The following is a 20,857-nucleotide window of genomic DNA, read 5'->3' on the forward strand; positions in this document are numbered from 1 at the left end:
AAGTCTGCGAAATGTGTCTTCATCGAGGTTTGCGATGCAGCAACGAGAGAGGCTGTTTCCTGTGTGGCGACATTCAGACACCATGGAACGGAAACGACGATGATGTAACAACAGAACAGAAACTCACCACTCATCTGTGAGTGGTGAGTAACACAGGTGCTGTTTTTTCCCCAAATCAAGGTCTCGTGTAGAGCATGTGTCCTAAATATCTTTGTGTGTTTTGGGTCCTGGCAGACAGTACACTCTCATACTGTTGTGTCTCTACGCTCCATTTGGGTGTCGAGCATGTGAAGAGCTCGCAGCGCATTCCATCTTGAATGCGCAGAGCGAATTTCGTGATTTGGGGGCCCAAGGCAAGCCCCGTCATGGGGCTCTCCACATCCATGTACTGCAAAGATTCGGAAGAATAAAGACCTTGTAAAGTGAATTCAGAGATTCTAAATACATTATACGTGTTTGAAGAGAATTGCTGAAAACGTGTAAAGACTGAGAACTATGCAGTACTGAAATGTGGAGATGTAGCGTTAAACATTTATTCTTCAGAATTTTGGGCTGTGTCTAAAATAGGGCCAAGGGAAGCACTTAAACCCCAGCATGAGTCGCTCCTCCCCTACTATATATGACCTTGAGCGCCTTAGTTCGCATCAGCAATTGCGATCTGCACTTAGCTAGCTAGCTATGCATACACCTTGAAAATGCCACGACTGTGGACACCACGCAGAGAAGGCGAAAGAGTGATTTTTTTTTTCTTTTTTTTTTTTCTTTTTTTAAATTGAACTTGAAAGAACATGTGGTTCAGGATGGTGTAACTGCTTTAGAGTGCCTTGTTGTCTGCCTTGAGTGCATCCACTTCATGAGGGAAAGTCAGAAGAACGAGGAGAGGTGGATGTTTTAAAAAGTCCTACGTGACAGCCAACGTGTGGACATGGGCTTCGCGATGGTGGAGTGCCTCGTTGTTGCACCATGGAAAAGACCTAGGACGAACTGTGGGATATGATGCACCCATCGAAGGCTATAAAGTCCATTTACTGATTTTCTGGGTGGCCGCGGTTCAGTTGGTAGAGTGAGTCGTCCGGTGACCGAAGGGTCGCAGGTTCAAATCCCGTCTCCCACTGTCTGTGTGTCGAAGTGTCCTTGGGTAAGACACTGAACCCTAATTGGCTCTCAGTGGCCCTGGCAGCGCCTTGCACGGCAGCAGCTGGTCGTTGGTGTGTGAATGGGTGAATATGAGGCTTTGTAAAGTGCTTTGGGCACTGTGATGGTTTAGATCAGGGGTGTCAAACTCATTTTTGCTGCGGGCCACATCGTAGTTATGGTTTCCCTCGGAGGGCCGTCATGAGCGCGAACACATATACAGTAAATGTACCTTTGCCTCATGTTATTACATAGAGACAACAACAAAAAATCTATGAATAAACTATATTTGAAAGCAGAAGCCAGTAAAAAGTTGTTAATTCAGTTTACTTTGAAATGGGGACTGGTAGCAAAAATGTTTGCAATTAACGTTAAGTAAAAGGGAAGACGATTTGCAATGTTGTTATTTTAGCAAGAAACATGAAGTCGACGCACTTGATTTGCTGTCGCGGGCCACATAAATTGATGTGGCGGGCCGGATGTTTGACACCGGTGGTTTAGATAAATCACAATGTAAGTGCAGTCCATTGACCATTTTTAATAATTCAAATTTAGCAGGATCTTTAACAACACTCTTCACTGAGGTGTGTCAAATTTAGAAGACAGTTATTGCCACTTTACAGGGATTTCAGTGTTTGTCATCAACTCATTTGAGAAAATTCTCCCATTTCCGTAGGTAAACTCCTTAAAATATATATTATTAATTGTTGCCTTATATTTGTATCTTATTGTTTATACTATCAACTCTTTTACTGTAATTGATCTGAACATTGATAAATATTTATTATAGTTTTACTATTTTGACCCTTCTAATACGTATCACTCTGCCACTTCAACTCTACTGCATCTTCCTCGGCTGACACTGACAGCAGTGCTACTACTGCTGCCGGCGAGAGCGTCTGGCTCTTGCTGTTGTCGGTTCTGCACATTCGGTGTCACCATGGCAAAGGTCGAAACCTTTGGTACTTTTGATAAAAACTGTTGTTTTCCATTTCGCCTTCTCCTCTTCTCTGCGGATACTGCAAGGCCGCTTCATTTTCCTCACAACGTACCAACATATTTGTTTTGAAACCTTCTCCCTGAATCAAGTCTGCACATGTGAAGTAAGAAGATGGAATAGTCCACTGCATAAGAAGGCAGGGGGAGGGCACTCGAAAAGATCACCCCAGATAAAGTATTTTGATGTCTTTTTAAATGCATGACTTTAGACTAAAACTAAATAATTGCTTTAAATCAAAGAAAACTTTATTAATCAGTTTTTATGAGACATTTGGGGGCCCCTGGGGAAAAAAAAAAAATATATATATATAATCTAAAAGAATAAATAGCAGACATAGAATACGGTCATTCAAATCAAATGCATGAATCATCTGAAGACGTCCATACAGTATTATCGGGAAACATTTTTAAAATGAAAATAAACTGAAATTCATGGGGAGGGGGAATATTTGAGGATAAAAATGAATAATAATTATGAAGTAAAATGTCAATTTTACAAACGTAACGTTGATTTTTAATAACTGAAAATGAAGTCTTTTTTTACTAGAATAAAGTGAACAAAGTAAATATATTACAAGAATAAAGTAATAATTCTAGAGACTTTTGAAGGCGCGCCATTCAGCCATTTTTATTTCACGTTGCCTCATATAATTTTATAAATGTAGTACTTCATCAAATGTGAAGCTAGGAAAAAGGTTTCCCACCGAGTAGTAGTGACGCAAAACAAGCACGAGTGGAGAATAGATGAACAACGTCTCCCTCTAGTGGAAATTATCTGTACACACGCGTCCGTCCGCCAATCGTTACTGACCTCATTTCATTCCGAGGCTGCCAACTGGCCCTGTGACATTCGTTCTTGCTGTTCAATTCTCTTCATATTATTTTTATTTCCATCCATCCATCCATCCATTTTCTGAGCCGCTTCTCCTCACTAGGGTCGCGGGCGTGCTGGAGCCTATCCCAGCTATCATCGGGCAGGAGGCGGGGTACACCCTGAACTGGTTGCCAGCCAATCGCAGGGCACATACAAACAAACAACCATTTGCACTCACATTCAAACCTACGGGCAATTTAGAGTCGTCAATAAACCTACCATGCATGTTTTTGGGATGTGGGAGGAAACCGGAGTGCCCGGAGAAAACACACGCAGGTACGGGGAGAACATGCAAACTCCACACAGGCCGGGCCGGGGATTGAACCCCGTTCCCAAGAAGTGTGACGCAGACGCTCTAACCAGTCGGTCACCGTAAATGAATTTATTTATACTAAATTGTAATTGTAATAATAATCATTAGGAAATGTCCAGTGTGATTTCCTTTGGTTTCGTCTCGTTTATTTTTAATTTTTTTCTATTTTGTTAATTTTTCGATCCGTGCGTTTTTCCTCTTTTTCTTCTTTTTTTTCGTCCAGTCTGTTTTTTTCGGATCGACGTAACGCCTGGCGCATGACGTCCCCTGCTGACGTCAGACGCACATAGCGTAGCCTGTCTGCGCATCCTCCCTCCCCACTGGCTAACTGGCTGGCTCCTTCCTTCCTTCATTCGCAGGCCGGGTACGATCCCAGCAACGTCTCCAACGAGTGAATCCTAGGAAACCTCGGGCTTCACAATCCCCATCCATCCTTCCAGTAGACGATACTTGGCGGACATTAAACCCCTGCCGCTGGACACAAGGCTCACACCGACGACCAAACAGTAAGTTGTGGGTCGTCGTCGTCGGCATCCGAGCGACGCTTCGCCGCCCCGTCTTCCCCTCCGCTTCAGTTTTATTGTCGCTTTGTTCTTTTTGGGCAGCAGCCATTTTTAATCGTCTTGTCCTTAAGGTTTGCTTGTGTGCCAGTCGACTCCACTCGAGAAATGTTCCCCACTTGGGAACGACTCGCTCCGGGACTCCAAACGCACAGCTCCCCGGGAATGTAGTCGTGTTTTTGTCGTCAACTGAACACAGTGCTGAATGTCCCCGGCCTGTGTTTTTACGGCTTGTATTCGAAACTATAAATCCAAGGGGATAGTCGTTTCCCCCACTGTTGATGTCCTCCCAACAATCCCCGTAAATAACTGCAGTTCGTTGACTTAATTAGACCATTTTATCGTGCCTTCTGCTTTTAATGGTGACAGTCCAAATGTGTGACTTGTAACCTTTCGAGCGCTTGCATGTTTACATAGCCATTTTCTATTAGCCGCCAGGTTAGCATCGGCTGTTAGCTTCATAGCTCCTCGGCCTCAGATGGCGCCTGTTTTGTCACCACAAACATCGCAAGTGAACATTTGGCTGTGTTTTGAATCAGATATCGGCGCGCAATTATCCTGCCAAAAAGTTTTTGTTTGTATTTTTTTGTGCGTTGGCTTGGGGTCACGCTTCGTTTCCTTTGCGCTGGCGAGTCTGTTTGGCAAACAACCTTGTTCTGCGGCCTTCTAATTCAGCTGGTTTTTAAACACAAGGGCCTCCATTTTATTTAACAAGCTGCTCTTTTAATTGTTCACGCTATCTGACCGGATTTAGGTTAGAAATGAAGCCCTAAACGTCAATATATGACTGGAGTAAGCTGTCATCACGTTAGTGTCAGTCTGACGTCATAATGCTATCACATGCGAAGACGTTTAAAAGGAGTTAATAAACGCTCAAATTTGAGGTCTTTTTTTCTGTAATAAGCGGATTATAGTGAATTAATTGTCACGCCCAAATGTTTGTAACTTGAAATACAGTGAATCTCAGTTTATGATCCAGACAACACCCATGAGAGGCAAAATTCCACATCATATCGGTATAAAAAAATTTTTTCAATAGTATTTCCCATTCCGTTTGAAATGCATTTTGCCTTATTAAACACGCGAAAGCACACTTTTTAAAGTACTGCTCAGCATCTGTTCTCACTCTTGCTGGCACCGTTCTCCAAATAAGTGGCAAAGTGTACTTGGTGTTTATATTTGTCACTGCAAACTGATACATATAACAAAACACAGCCTTCCTGTGTAGAGTTTGAATGTTCTCCCCGTGCTTGTGTGGGTTTTCTTCGGGTACTGTCTCTGCTTCCTCCCACAAGGTTCATTGAAGATTTAAAATCATCCTAAAGTGTGAATGTGTGTATGTGCCAACCAGTTCAAGGTGTACCTCACATCTCGCTTAAAGTCAGCTCGGATAGGCTCAAACTCACCCGTAATCCTGATGAGGCTAACCGCTGTACAGGATGGATGGATAATTAAACACCAATCTTAAACCAAACCATATATAATTTTGTCTAATGAAAGTCCGCTAGCTAAATGCTGACAAAATAGGAAATGTCATAGACGAGATAACGAAAATTAGCATCGATATTTTGGTTATTATAAACCTTCAAATAACTGCTACTTTAACATACACAAAGCAGCAACACATAAACAGAGCATTCAACAATACTCACAGACATACGGTATATTCTCTCTGCTCTGTGGGAACAATGACTGTCATTGGAGCTCAGTTGGGGACCGCCTCTGCCTCTTCTTCTTGCTTATGTATTACGCAGCATCTCGTCCAGTAGACCTCAGTACTGCCCGCCGTGTTGCGTATGGCAGGGTCCGACGTTAAGCCTTTTTGATTGGTGGAGCTAAGTACCAGGAGCTAAATTGTGGTGGCCCGGTCAGAACCTGTACTGTCCCGTATATTCATGTATTAACACATTGTTTTAGTGATCATTTTGTATTTAGCGTCTTTATACTGTATTATTTAAGCACCTTTAAGAAAATGTTTGTACAATTGCATTCATGGCAATGACGCTGTACTAACCTCACTAAAATCAAGGCATTGCAATTGCACAAATTAATAATAATGCTGAAAAGAATGAAACAATTTCAAAATTATTAAAATATTTACTTTCCACTGACATTCCAACAATGCTTATCTTGTCTTATTGCCGTGCATACTATGTATAATTAGGGGTGCTCCGATCATGGTTTTATGTTGCCGAGTGGGAGGGGATGCTACACGAGGGCTGGGCCATTATGGAATAAATCAAGATTATTTTGATTGATAGTGAAATCATGATTAATAAACACAATTATTCATTTATTTCAAAACATTGTATTTATTCATCTACCAAAGCTCAACTTTAGTTATAACTTAAAAGGACAAACACAAAATATTAGTAACAAGTAAAATAATTAAAATAATAGAAATATAAACAATGTCACTTTGGGAAAATGGCATGGGCTTAAGAGGCCAGAGGGTTTTGAAAGTGCTTCTTTAGAAATAACAGTTTATCATCATTTTTATGTTAAGTGATTCATTCAAGAGCAAGCTTTTTAAATTGGGGTAATTTTACCTTACTTTCTGTGAACACAATAAATACGTTCCCCATGAATAAAATAAGAAACGGTGGAAAATGCAGTTTTTGATAAACAAATGAAATTGATAAACCTCAATTATATTTCCTTATGTGGTGCGGTCCCGCTTCGGGTTCAAACTCAGACGACCACTGTACCCCAGGTTGACAGTGAGTGCACAAACTGCTGGGCTATCAGACCAGTGTGCTGGGTTAGCGGCCTGAATCGCTACTGTCCAAACTGCTGTCAACACTCTCCAAACATATCATTATTAGGCTACACAAACGAACACAGTCTTTATCCAAAATTAGCTGACCGCACCTCTATATAAAAAAAGAAACCACACACACACGTTTTGAATGGGGCCTGCATGAGGGGTTTAGATTGCTATCAAACCTCGCAGCAAACCCTGAAGCGCTTCCCGTATCGGTCACGTGGTAGAGCCGGGCAGCGCGGCTTCGGACGTCGTCACTTCTGGGTCCGCCCCTAAATGAAGCAAGCCTCGATATGCGCTTTGCGGAAACGCCCCCTCCATTACGCGACACGCCTCGAAGACTCTGCACATCTCGTAACATCACTAGGAACAACCCAAGTAGTCCATATATACGAAGAAAGTCGAAAAAATAAGATCATAAATTAAGTTGTGTGTAAAAATGTGAAATGACACAGGGAAAAAGTATTGAACACATGAATAAAGTTAGGTGCAAAAAGGCAGGGAAATCCAAAACAACACCTAAAATCTATCAATAATCAAACAGCAATCCAGCCCCTTGTCAGTGCAAATTAATATCTGGTTCAGTCCTAATTGATGGCTGACAAAAAGGTCTCAAGGTGTGAATCAAGACACATGATTGGTACGAGCAGAGAGCTGTCGCAAGACCATTGTGACGTAATTGTTGCAAAACATAACGATGGCATTGGTTACAGGCGCACATCTCAGCTTCTGAATGTTCCGGTGAGCACGGTTGGAGCGATAATACGTAAGTATTAATCAATCATACCACCATAAATTTGCCTCGATCAGGTGCTCCTCGCAAGATTTCTGATAGGAGTGTGCCAAGAATAATCAGAAGAGTTGTCCAAGAGCCAAGGACCACCTGTGGAGAGCTTCAAAAAGACCAGGAATTAGCAGGTACTGTTGTCACAAGGAAAACAGTGAGTAATGCACTCCGCAGCCATGGCCTGTATGCACGCTCATCACGCATTGCTAGGGGAAAAAAGCATGTCAAAGCTCTTTAAAGTATGCTGAACAACATTTGGACAAGCCATTTCAATACTGGGAAAATATAGTCTGGTCTGAGGAGAGCAAAATTGAACTGTTTGGATACCATAATGAATGCACACCACATTTGGAGAAGAATTTGCACTGCACATCACCCTATAAACACGATACCAATGAAGTTTGGCGGTGGGAACGTGATGGTGTGGGGGCTGCTTTTCAGAAAATCATCTTGGTAAACTTCACATTGTTGAATGGAGGATTAATGAGCAAATGTACAGAGACATTTGTGACAAATATTTTCTGCCATCTACAAGAATGATGAAAATGCAACGAGGGTGGACATTTCAGCAGGATAATGATCCACAACATACTACCAGGGAAACTCAATTTGTTTCAAAGAAAAAAAAATAAAGCTGCTAGAATGGCCCAGCCAATCACCTGATTTGCATCCAATTGATAATCTATGGAAAGAACTGAAACTCAAGGTCCACAAAAGAAGCCCACAGAACCTTGAAGATTTGAAGACTCCTTCTGTTGATTGGGCCAAAATCACACCAGAGCAATGCATGGGACTAGTTTCTACATACAGGAGAACCTGCCATTGCCAAAAAAAAAAGGCTTTTGTAGAAAGTATTAAATAAATACCAGTTGGTGAGTTCAGTACTTTTTTCCTGTGTCATTTCACATTATTACACACACCTTAATTTCCGAGTTTATTTGTTCTACTTTCTCTATGTATGGGGTTGTTCCCAACATCTGGTGAAATTTTCAGGTCAATAGCACCTTTGAAAATATATTTAATGAGAAAAATACTTATTTCAGCCGTTGTAAGTGGACTGCGAGGACTCGAGAAGCAGCATTAGTTTGCTGAGTTACAGCCCAAAGAAATTGCTGAGATGTACCTACCTTTACCATATTGTCTGCATGTTTACAATCTGTGGTGCACATTTCGCCGCCGGCCCTGGTGTCGACGGCTGACTTGAAATAAGGTATGTAACGTGACATTGCATTTAATATTTACAACTCCTGGGGGAACACTACTTTGCGATCGCTGTGATCACGAAAGTAGCTTCACTACTGAGAAGCTATTTGATGTTGAAATAGTGACTCTACGGAAAAATGTAACCTCATTCACTGCCAGCCGTTTCCTGAACAGGGAACCCCAAGCCCGCGGTGAATGGGATCTTGTGTGGTTGTCATTGTCCTTGAAACCAGTCCCTACTTCTGCTCGAAGCACAACCAGTGCAGTTTAGAAATATAACTATTACTCTAAAAATACATTGTTGAAATTGCTGACGGGGGGGGCTTTCAATTACTTTTTTGTTTGCACTGCTTACTGGAATGGGAGTCGAACGTCTGCTGGATGCATAAGCTGTATGTTTAAAAAAATACATACGATTTCTAGAGAATACTTTGACGTGTTTTGGGCCATTCTTCATTGCAGTTATCCATAGGCTTCCCAATCACACCAACTGCACAAGACCCTCCCCCGCCCATCCCTGTTAAAAAGCGCCATTAATGTCTTTAGACAGCATTGGCAGGGAATAGCTTGATTCTGAATGACGTTTTTGGATGGTATTGGCAGGGAATGAGTTAAACTAGTAGCGTTGCTAGTATCCACCACTGCTGTGTTTTGTTGTAAACATGACGTTACGTGCGGAGCACTGCGCGAGACCTCTTGCGCTTGTTTTACGAGATGAAAACCATCACGCCCCAGGCAACCGATTCCTAGCCTCACGATATCCAGTCAATTGACCCCTTTTCTGAAACAATTAGCCTCAAGGAGCAATCAGAGAAGAATTGTAAAAATTACACCCCACTAGAATTGCTCGGGACAATCTTTCGAAGACATCAGGCCTTTGCTGACTTTCTCGAAAGGAGGGCAAATGCTCACATCTGTCCCGGTTATCAGTATGTGTGTCCTTATCCACCAATGAGGCACAAGGTTAGTGTCTGTGATACTGTGAGACAATGTTGATGTGAATTCTGTCCCAATTCAGAGAGATGTAAAGTTGCGAGTTTTGGCCCAATGTTAAGCTTTTTTTTTTTTTTTTTTTTTGGGTCATCGGTGCTTATGTCGGTTTGAAGACTAAAATAAAAGCTGAAACCCATCAGTGCAAAAGTGCAAGCAACCGTTTACCTTGTTAGCTGTCTCAATGTTGGCATAGACTTATTTTATTGTTTCACTCACCCAACTGACTGAGAGTTGACTTGACTGAAGCTCCGCGCGGTGTAGGCTGAGGCTCAGAGCGCGTCAGACGCTGCACATTGGGGAAAATCTTATTCCAAGTGTTGCACTGAGGCGACTGGTCATTTATTTTAACAAAGTTAAGACATACTTTTGTTCGCAGCCGATGGGCACAAGCACGTAATAGTGCGCGTTCTTCTTCGTTGGTTTGCGGCGCTTATTCGTTGCTTTTTTTCCACTTCTTCTTCGCGGCTGGAGGACTAGGCATCGAAACTGGGAAACAACATTTTTAAATTTGAACGGTTCCCGGGAGAACCGGAAAGATAGTTCCAATCAGTTCTCTATTCTCGATTCCCTACCCTAGCTACATGATCACTTGAAATAATCTTAGGCCGATACCTGGTATACTAATGTGCACCTCAGCCTATTGTTTTGTCACAATATAGCAAACTACATTTGGGTTGTCCCCCCCCCCCCCACTTGAGTACTTTTATTGCTAAAACAATCATGGATTTTCTTTCCTGTAAAATGTACGTTTCGGTATTAATACGTTGTCCTTAAATGAATGTGCACGATGCCAGCAGTGTCCTAATACTTTTGCTAATACTTTTGTCCATCTTAAGCATGCGCATTTTCATCACTTGTTAACATCTTTTTACACTTGTATGACAGTTGAGAATGTTTAAATTATTTTGTGATGGTGTATTAATATTTCCCATGGAGAAAACCTGAGCAAATCAGAGGCCCTTTTTTCCCCACCATTAAGTCTTCTTTGTAAATGCAATTAAACATTTTTCAAATGTATTTCATCAACCATATCTCTGAATTTGTATGGGCTTACTAAATCTAATGAAATGTTGATTTAGTAATTTGTCATTCTGGCAAAAATGTTCCTGGTGTTTTTTTTTGTTTTTTAAAAAATATTTCCACTCTTGTTCTTTTGTGTAGAATAAGAAAAGCACTGGGAAGAGGCGCAAAGACAAATTTCCATACTCGATGACATTACATCGCAATGTCCGATCGTTTGGGGCAAATAACCAAGTCCAAGGATGGGAAAAGCAAGTACTCCTCACTCAGCCTGTTTGACAAGTACAAGGGAAAATCAATAGAAGCTCATAAAAACTCAGGTACCTTTTGTGATAGGTATTGATAACTCACATTTTAGGCTGTATTCACACTTGTGAGCATCATTTGGGTCACCTTGGCATTCACACCAACATTTTTAACACCAATGAAAACTCAGAAGTAAAAAACAGCTATTTCCAAATTTTGGCAGAAAATAAAAAGGCTAAAGAAAAAAGGCAAAAGGAGCAAAAGTTGCCCAGTTAAAAAAATATTGACATCCAAAAAGCATGGCTCCCCCTTAAAATTTTTAATTTTATCCAGGACTTAAGAATAATTATGATTTTTAAAAAGTTGAAATTTGGTATTATAATAGGCATCTGCAATTTTTTTTATATCTGAAATGGAAACCTGTTGTTTTTCAGAGCTTAAATGTATATCTGTCTAAAGCAACAGGTAGACAGTTTAATTGAAACAAACAAAAAAAAGATATGTAATACATAAAATCTAAAGCAAAAGGTCACTTTAAAAAGCTTATTTTGCTGTCTAACAAGCATTCATCACCATTTTAAATTTTTCTAAAACAAAATTTAAAAAAGAAAAAACTACATTTGGAGATACCTGCTTCCTGACAGCCAGTATCACTTTGTTAAATCCAAAAAACAATGGATACCTGTTTTTAATTTGTATCCAAACACAAAGATTTTAAGTGTGAACAGCCTTTAGCTATGTGTCTTGCTCTTGTACCTTAACTGCATTGACACATTCCTCCTGCCAGCAGTTCCACGACATGGCTTGCAGAGTCTTGGCAAAGTGGCCGCAGCCCGGCGCATGCCCCCACCTGCTCACCTACCGAGCTTGAAGTCTGAAAACAAAGGAAACGATCCCAACGTGATTATTGTCCCGAAAGACGGTACAGGATGGGCAAACAAGCCGGAACAACCCGATCAAAAGAGGTACGAGGGGGATCGTTCCAAATGACCCCGGGTGTCTCCTCTCCGAGTCGTCTGACGTTGCTTGTTCGTTTTCTTGTCTTTGTAGTTCTGTTGCATCAATACCTCAGCTGCCGGAGTCGCAGCTGCAGCTGGCTTCACAGAAGTCTGTCTCCAATCTTCAGAAGCCACCGCCAGTAGCCAACCAGGAGGTGCGTGTTAACCCAACACAGTGATTGTCAAAGTTTGCTACACTCCCTCCAAAGGTGCGCAAAAGAATCACTGCCCAAGTACAACTCAGTTGTATTCATCTTTTAAGTTCAATACGTTTGCATTTAATCTTGAACTGTTTTTTTTAAATATTTAGGTACAATTAAAAAAAGTTGCGCGTTGTTTAAGCCATAATTGTTTTTCCTTTGATTACTTTGTATGTATATCCTAGATGTTTTTCATACACAATTATGGTATTTACAGTCCCCTCCAGAAGTGTTGGAATGGCAAGGTCAATTCCTTTCTTCTTGTTCTATACGGAAGACATTTGGGTTTCAGATCAAAAGATGAATATGAGACGACAGTTCAGATTTCCAGCTTTTATTTCATGGTATTTACATCTAGATGTGTTAAACAACTCAGGACAGAGCACCTTTTGTTTGTAGCCACCCCAAGTGAGCAAAGGTATTGGAACAAACATTATTAAATTTGCTTAAAGTGAATAACATTTAATGCTGAGTTCCGGTGCGTACCCTTCGAAATAAAAGGCTACAAGCTTAAAAGAGGAAGTCAAGTACTTTCACATATAAACCATATGACCTGATGAAACGGTCCCGAATAACTATTTTAACAATCCTATATTTAACTTTTAGCTGAAACATTAATTAATGAATAGTAAGTCAATTGGGTTAGTTCCACACACATTGCCTTTTAGTTCATAGGTTTGATATTGATACTGGTTATAAAGAACCTCGAGTCAAATGTTCATTGTAGTCTATGCTGCAGGCTGCTAAGAAAATGAATGTTCATAATTTGGACACCCTTTATTTAAACCATGCAAACGTTTTTGATCCAGCACCCTACCCTAAAAGAATCGGAATCGAGAATCGTTTCGAACCGGAAACGAAATAGGGAACCGGAATTGCAACTGGAATCATCCATCCATCCATTTTCCGAGCCGCTTCTCCTCACTAGGGTCGCGGGCGTGCTGGAGCCTATCCCAGGTATCATCGGGCTCAAATTCAAACGATGCTCAACTCGAGTCGACGGTGTGTTTTGGGGCATTGTCTTGTTGCATGATGTAGCTTCTCCCGATTAGTTTGGATGATTTTTCTGTAAATTGCCAGACAAAATGGTTTAGTAGATTTAAAAATTCATTCTGCTGCTACTATCAGGAGTTACATCATCAATAAAGACTACTGAGCAGGCTCAGTAGTCTTTATTGATGATGTAACTCCTGATTCCAGAAGCAGCCTTGGAAGCCCAAGCCATGACAGTACCGCCACTATACTTCACAGATGAGCATGTGTGTTTTGGATCATGAGCAAATCCTTTCTTTCTCCATACTTTGGCCTTTCCATTACTTTGATAGAGGTTCATCTTGGTCTCATCAGTCCATCATCTCTGTACTTTGCAAAATCTAATCTGGCCTTCCGATTCGTTTTGCTAATGAGTGGCTTTCATCTTGTGGTATGGCCTGTATTTTTCTTCTCAAAGTCTTCTTCGAACAGTACATTGTGATACCTTCACCCCTTCCCTGTGGAGGTTGGCAGTGATGTCACTGACTGTTGCCTTTGGATGTTTCTTCACAGCTCTCACGTTTCTTTCATCATTCTGTTGATACCCTTGGCCGACCTGTTCGACGTGTGTCTGCTCAGTACACCAGTAGTTTCTTTCTTTTTCAGGACATTCCAAATTGTTGTATTAGTTATGCCCAATGTTTGTGCAATAGCTCTGATCGGTTTTCCCTCTTATCTCATCTACAAAATGGTTTGCTTTTCTCCCATTGACAGCTCTCTGGTCTTCATGTTTGGTTAACAGCAAATGCAGTTTTCACAGGCGAAACCCAAAAACAAGCACTATCTAATGTTTAAGCAATCAATCTAAAAGGCAACACCTGAGCAACTAGAAACACCCATCAGTCACATGTTCCAATACCTTTCCTCACTTAAAAAGTAGGTGAGTTCAAACAAAAGGTGCTCTATCCTGAATTGTTTAAAACATCTGGGTGTAAATACCATGAAATAAAAGCTGTAATTCTGAAACGTTGGCTCATATTCATCTTTTGATCTGAAACCCAAATATCTTCAGTATACAACAAAAACAAAGGTATTGACCTTGCTGTTCCAATACTTTTGGAGGGGCCTATATAACTTAACTGCTACGTAACTGTGGGTTAGTGATGGTCTACGTACGTTCCGACTTGCATACAAATTGGGGTTACATTGCCACCGTAAGAGGCGAACTCCGTCATTATCCAAGGACCCCAACTATAACTTTTGCAGTGGGAAAACGACAAAAGTGGTCGTCATACGTCTCAAATATTCCTGCTCGAGGTAACTGTTTTTTAATCCATTCCGTAGAACACAAACACAGGTGGACCAAAGCAATGGGCCCAGCTAAATGGAAAGGCAGTCGAGCAAGATGGTGAGTCAGCTCACACTTTCCCTGGAAATATACTCTTGTATACGGAGAGCCTTTTTGTGTGGGTGTGGATGTGGGTGTGGGTGTGGCAACCCTACAGGTTCAAGGGCCTTAAACCGACTTCAGCCCTTCTCTCACGAGGAATTTCCCACGCTGAAGGCCGCTGGAGAACAGGACAAAGCTGGCAAGGAAAGAAGCGGCTACGATCCGTCGTATGGGCCCGGACCAAGCCTCCGCCCGCAGAGTATGTCTCACCCTTGCAAAAACCATCAGGAGCAAATGAACATTTATATCTCCGTGTCTTGTTGAGTCTTGTCTACAAATATCAAAATGTATCACACCGTGGTTCATCTTGATTTATCTTTAAATTGTTTGATTTTTATTTTTTGCATGGTATGTTGTATGTTTATAACAGTATTTGATATCTCAAAATGGGCGACAAATTGTACAATCTCCAAATTGAGTAATTATTATCACTGGGTTGACTTTTTTTTATTTATTTATTTTATTTTTTCTTACACTGCCTGTAAAAGCTGCCTTTTCCTGCCTTTTCTCCATGTTCTGTATAAACCTCACAGACACGGAATGGGAGGCTAAGTCAACCCAGCAATTTTCCTACTTTAGAGGCGAGAGCCACAACAAGTGGTGGCATGGGGCCTGTGTGTCAGACCATTTCTCACTCCCTGTAAACAGGGCTCTAGACAAAATTTTGCACTGGTTTAACTCGTGCGCCCAACTTATTTTTTTTTTCTTGGGTGCACCAGCATAAAAGTTACGTGCGCCCAAATTTTAGACCGCATCGCATTTAACACAGCAGTTTTACAGGTTCACTTTTTTAAATTTTTTTTATTTTTTTTAATATATATATAAAAAATGACATTTTAGACAATATTGACCGGTAAATGATTAATTAACAATCTGGTCAACATACAGTTCTTCATTTGAAACACAATTCCTCAAGACAAGTAACTTACTGAAAAGTGTTGGTGCATAAACTTCTCCATGTCAGAGGATTGGTTAGGATTTTCAGACGAATCAGGCCCAAAAATGTTTTAAGTAGGGGGACCGAAGGGTGTGTTCCAACTACAGGGGGATCAAACATCTCAGCCTCCCTGGTAAGGTCTATTCAGGGGTGCTGGAGATGTTGTGACTTTGATGAGCGCGCCGCTTGACTGACTGGGAGCATTTCCAGCCGACGCGCTGCTTATATAGAGGAAAGGCGGACGTGACTGAGGACAGCATGCGGACGTTAAAGGGGAAAGTGTGCGCGTGAAAGAGGACACTAAAGGCATGTCCCCTGTATGTATATATCGCCGGTATGTGCATAGTGCAAAACATCGGGTTGGCCAAGGACCCCCGTAAATGGCACCTACGAAGAGAAACGTTTACGAAGCACAGTTTAAACTGCAAGCTATCAGTTACGCGGAGGAACATGGGAATTGAGCAGCCGCAAGAGAATTCAAGATCAACGAATCCATGGTTCAAGTGGAGGAAGCAGGAAAACGAGGTTTGTCAAGTCAAGAAGACGAAGCGCCGGGCGAGTTACGCCACCATATGTGAATGGATTGTGGATACCTGGCTAAGGTATCTGCTTTGACTGTTGTCCGAGCTTTCGCAAAAGCCGGCATCATTGCTGAACAGCCCCCTGGCAACGAGACTGGCTCCGACAATGACGAGAGGAAACCTAGCATGTTTGATTGAGAACTTGCCCACCTGTTCATTTCGGATACAGAAGATGAGGACTTTGATGGATTTGTGGATGAGGATTGCTAAAAAAATAACATGAGTACATTAAATACTTCAATAAAGTACAACCGAACTCAGTTTTGCTCCTGCTGCCTTTGCGTGCATGCAGGCTACCGTATGTTTTAAGCTAGCGTATGTTTTACCATGCCTGCGCCCAATAATATGGTGCGCCTTATGTATGTGTTAAATACAGAAATAGACCCCCGTAACTGAGACTGCACTATATAATACGGTACGCCTTATGGTCGTGAAAATACGGTAAAAAAAGTTAATGGCGAGAGGGAAGAAGCTGTTGGAATGTCTGCTAGTTTTAGTTTGCATTGTTCGATAGTGCATACTTGAGGGAAGGAGCTGGAAGAGGTGGTGACCAGGGTGTGGAGGGTCAAGAGGATTTTGCATGCTCTTGTTTTTTATTCAGTGTCCTAGGATGAAGTGCAGTCCCATGTTGACTGCGTCATCCACAGACCCGTTTGCTTGTTCGGCAAACTGCAGGGGGTGCAGCAGGGGACCTGTGATGCTCTCGAGGTGGTCCAGCACGATGCGTTCAAAGGACTTGATGACCACAGATGTCAGGGCGACAGGCCTGTAGTCATTCAGACCGGAGATTGCAGGTATCTTGGGGACTGGGATGATGGTGGAGCATTTGAAACAGGATGGTACTTCACACAGTTCCAGGTATCTATTGAAGATCACTGTGAAGACTGGAGTGAGCTGGCCCGCGTAGACTTGGAGGCAGGATGAGGACAAAGTCTGGGGCCGCCGCTTTGTTGATCTTTTGTTGTTATGGCTCACATCCTGCGTGGATCAGAATCGGAATCATCTTTATTTGCCAAGTATGTCCAAAACACACAAGGAATTTCTCTCCGGTAGTTGGAGCCGCTCTAGTACAACAGACAGTCAATTTACAGAACAGTTTCGAGACATAAAGACATTGACAAAAAACAATTGTGCAAAAAGATGCAGAGTCCTCTAGCACTTAGAGCAGTTCGAATGACTAACATTGCAATAGTCCGGTGCAATGACCATTGTGCATAGGGCGCTGAGACTTCAAGGAGTGTATGCGGTTTAAAGTGACGAGTAGTGGGATCGTCTGGGACAATGTTGGTTGTGCAAATGTTACAGATACTCCTCAATCAGTGTGCAAATGGAGCAGATGCTACTCTGGCATGAGTGGCCAGTATATGCAAATAGTGCAGCATGGCGAGACAACTACAGTGAGTGCACGAGTAATACATAATTGGCCCCACAGAAATGTGACAACGAACTCAAGTCAAAAAATTGCCAGCTTGTTGTAATGGAATTATAGGTTAGGTGTTTAAGAAGTTGATCGCAAGAGGGAAGAAGCTGTTGGAATGTCTACTAGTTCTAGTTTGCATTGATCGGTAGCGCCTACCTGAGGGAAGGAGCTGGAAGAGCTGGTGACCGGGGTGCGGAGGGTCCGAGAGGATTTTGCACGCCCTTGTCTTTGTTCTGGCAGCGTGCAAGTCCTCAATGGTGGGTAGGGGGGTACCGACAATCCTTTCAGCAGTTTTGATTGTCCGTTGCAGTCGGAGTTTGTCCTTTTTTGTAGCAGCACCAAACCAGACTGTGATGGAAGAACACAGGACCGATTCGATGACCGCTGTGTAGAACTGTCTCAGCAGCTCCGGTGGCAGGCCGTGCTTTCTCAGAAGCCGCAGGAAGTACATCCTCTGCTGGGCCTTTTTGAGGACGGAGTTGATGTCGGTTGCCCACTTCAGGTCCTGAGAGATTGTAATTCCCAGGAACCCGAAGGTCTCGACGGTTGACACAAGGCAGCTGGACAACGTGAGGGGCACCTGTGGCGAAGGATGCCTCCTGAAGTCCACGATCATCTCTACAGTCTTGAGCGCGTTCAGCTCCAGGTTGTGTCGGCTGCACCGCAGCTCCGGCCGCTCCGCTTCCTGTCGATATGCAGACTCGTCACCGTCCTCGATGAGGCCGATGACAGTGGTGTCATCTGCAAACTTCAGGAGTTTGACAGTCTGGTTCGCTGAGGTGCAGTCGTTCGTGTAGAGAGAGAAGAGCAGCGGAGAGAGGACACAACCTTGGGGCGCCCCAGTGCTGATGCTGCGTGTGGATGAGGTGGCCTCCCCCAGCCTGACCTGCTGTGTCCTGCCCGTCAGAAAGCTGTAAATCCACTGGCAGATGGCAGGTGAGACGCTGAGCTGGAGAAGCTTGGTTGAAAGGAGTTCAGGGATGATGGTGTTGAACGCTGAGCTGAAGTACACGAACAGGATCCTCGCGTAGGTCCCTGCACTGTCGAGGTGTTCTAGGATGAAGTGCAGTCCCATGTTGACTGCATCATCCGCAGACCTGTTCCCTTGGTAGGCAAACTGCAGGGGGTCCAGCAGGGGACCTGTGACACTCTTGAGGTGGTCCAGCACGAGACGTTCAAAGGACTTCATGACCACAGATGTCAAAGCGACAGGCCTATAGTCATTCAGACCATGGTCAACGCAGAAGGGGAGTCAGAGGTGTGATGGTGGTCGGTGGTGTGGCTGGGTGAGTGTGAAAGTGTCCTTTTCAAATCTGCAGTAGGTGTTCAAGATGTCAGCTAGTCATTTATTGTTGTCTGCTTGGAGGGGTGGTCGGCTGTAGTTGGTTAGCGATTATAATCCACGCCAGAGTGACTTAGTCATTAGCAGTAAACTGTTTTCCCAGCTTTTCTGTGTAATTTCTCTTTGCGATGTTATTTTGTCAGCTGGTTTCTAGTGTGATTGTACAGGGCTCTGTTCCCACTTCGATAAGCGTTCTCTTTAACCTGGAAAAGTTGCTGAAGTTTGGCAGTGAACCACAGCTTGTTGTTATTGAACCTGCAAAATGTCTTTGTTGGTACACAGAAATCTTCACAGAAAGTGATACAGGATGTGACACAGTCCGTATATTCATATAGGCTGCCAGTTGAAGTTTCGAAGACGCGTCAATCTGGGCAGTCAGTAAAGACCCTTTACATGACCAGCCAAAACTGGCATTTTTCTGGCGCTGTACTGAATGCATTAGAAAGTGTCATGTGAGATGTTTTGTGGTAGTCTACACCCACGCATTTAGTTTGTTCATTGCTCTCTGAATTGTATCTCTGTCCACGTCAAGATGTGACCAGCTGGAGGGAGGGAGGCGGCAGGAACCTCCAGCCCTCATCCCTGACCCTCGGCCTGCCAGCAGCGGACCCTGAGGGCAAGCTCACTGCACTAGGGGAGACTGGCACCCCTCCCCCCATCTCCCACCCCTCTTCCGTCACCAGCACTGCCTCATCTAGCGTCGTCGTGACAGCGGCGGTAGTTGCCCAGCCGCCGAGTGTGGACACGAAGGAGCCCTCCCTGCGTCCCGCTCAGCCTCTCCGCAGAACAGCGGTCCCATCAGCCCTGCAGCATCAGCTCCACCACACTTCCAATGCAGTCTACCATGACATGTTGCCGGCTTTTGTAAGTACCAACAATATTTCTTATCAAGAGGTGATGGTTTGTGCTTTGAACACACATCATCCTGGTGTCGACAGATGTGCTCCAAAGAGACCCGTGAAACTTCAGGTACAGACCACATCACCGCTACTGTAGCAGCACCAGCCCGATTTGACAGCAAACCTACTTTTAGACAGACTTACTCTAAACCTGAACTTGTCAAGTAAGTATGTCTGCTGTGTGGCAACTTGTGCATCTATTAATCTGTCGTTAATGTGTCTTTTTATACCCACTAGTGGTGACATTCGAAGAGAGAACCGATTTGTACGCGCGCCGCCTCGACTGTCATCCCAGCCCATCCGTCGGCCCGGTGACCGATCACAACGACCTGCCATCATTAACCCTGAGGACCTGAAGGATCTGGATGACCTGGACAATGACTGTGAGGATGGATGGGCTGGTTAGTACTGCATTAATCTCCCTTAAATTGCTTCATGTCCTCCCCAAACTCTCAGGTCATTATTGTTGGTCTCAATTGAGAAATCTCTCTGTTGAGCAAATATAAAAGCAGAAAAACAGATATAGAATCCAGTGGTAACTTGAGATATGAGTTTTTCTTTTTAATTTGATCACACTCATAACTCATGTCATCTCTCCCCATTGAAATGAATGGAAATGCCTTTAAACCGTTCTGGCCTCTCCCCCCAAAATGTTTTAGTTTTTAATAAGGAAAATCACTCTATAATATTTTATTTTATAAAAGCATAGCGTGTTAACATTATTAAATACTATGTAAAGCATGTGTCAAACTCATGGCCCATGGGCAAAATGTGGCCCGTGGGGTCTTGAAAGGTCTTAAAATAAGTCATTTGAGCAGTTTACATGTGCATCAACATTTCCCATAATACAACCACAATTCCAATGAAGTTGGGACGTTGTGTTAAACATGAATAAAAACAGAATACAATGATTTGCAAATCATGCTCAACCTATATTTAATATATTAACCTATACCTATATTATTTAATTGAATGCACTACAAAGACAAGATATTTAATGTTAAAACTGATAAACTTGGTTTTAGCAAATCACTAACTTAGAATTTTATGGCTACAACACGTTCCAGAAAAGCTGGGACAGGGTAATGTTTTATCATTGTGTTACATCACCTTTTCTATTAACATTCAATAAAGGTTTGGGAACTGAGGACACTCATTGTTGAAG

At 42.8% G+C, this 20,857-nt stretch overlaps 1 protein-coding gene across 9 annotated transcripts in view; it reads left to right on the plus strand.

Moving 5' to 3' along the window:
- The first annotated feature begins 1 nt into the window (after nt 1).
- Nucleotides 2-20,857, plus strand: part of prrc2b (proline-rich coiled-coil 2B) — a 47,778-nt gene continuing 26,922 nt past the window's right edge. For 4 of the 9 annotated variants that reach the window (XM_061699232.1, XM_061699236.1, XM_061699239.1 and 1 more), the window contains exons 1-10: nt 2-156; nt 3,680-3,826; nt 10,789-10,967; nt 11,681-11,858; nt 11,944-12,046; nt 14,408-14,471; nt 14,569-14,712; nt 19,326-19,657; nt 19,732-19,856; nt 19,930-20,093. In XM_061699232.1, the coding sequence (XP_061555216.1) occupies nt 10,853-10,967; nt 11,681-11,858; nt 11,944-12,046; nt 14,408-14,471; nt 14,569-14,712; nt 19,326-19,657; nt 19,732-19,856; nt 19,930-20,093 (1,225 nt within the window). In that variant the 5' untranslated portion in view covers nt 2-156; nt 3,680-3,826; nt 10,789-10,852. Of the gene's footprint in view, nt 157-3,264; nt 3,284-3,679; nt 3,827-7,454; nt 7,563-10,788; nt 10,968-11,680; nt 11,859-11,943; nt 12,047-14,407; nt 14,472-14,568; nt 14,713-19,325; nt 19,658-19,731; nt 19,857-19,929; nt 20,094-20,857 lie in introns of those variants that run through there. The other 5 variants (XM_061699234.1, XM_061699235.1, XM_061699237.1 and 2 more) reach the window with 5 other exon arrangements.

This window comes from Phycodurus eques, chromosome 15 (genome assembly GCF_024500275.1).
Source record: "Phycodurus eques isolate BA_2022a chromosome 15, UOR_Pequ_1.1, whole genome shotgun sequence".
NCBI classification, from domain to species: Eukaryota; Metazoa; Chordata; class Actinopteri; order Syngnathiformes; family Syngnathidae; genus Phycodurus; species Phycodurus eques.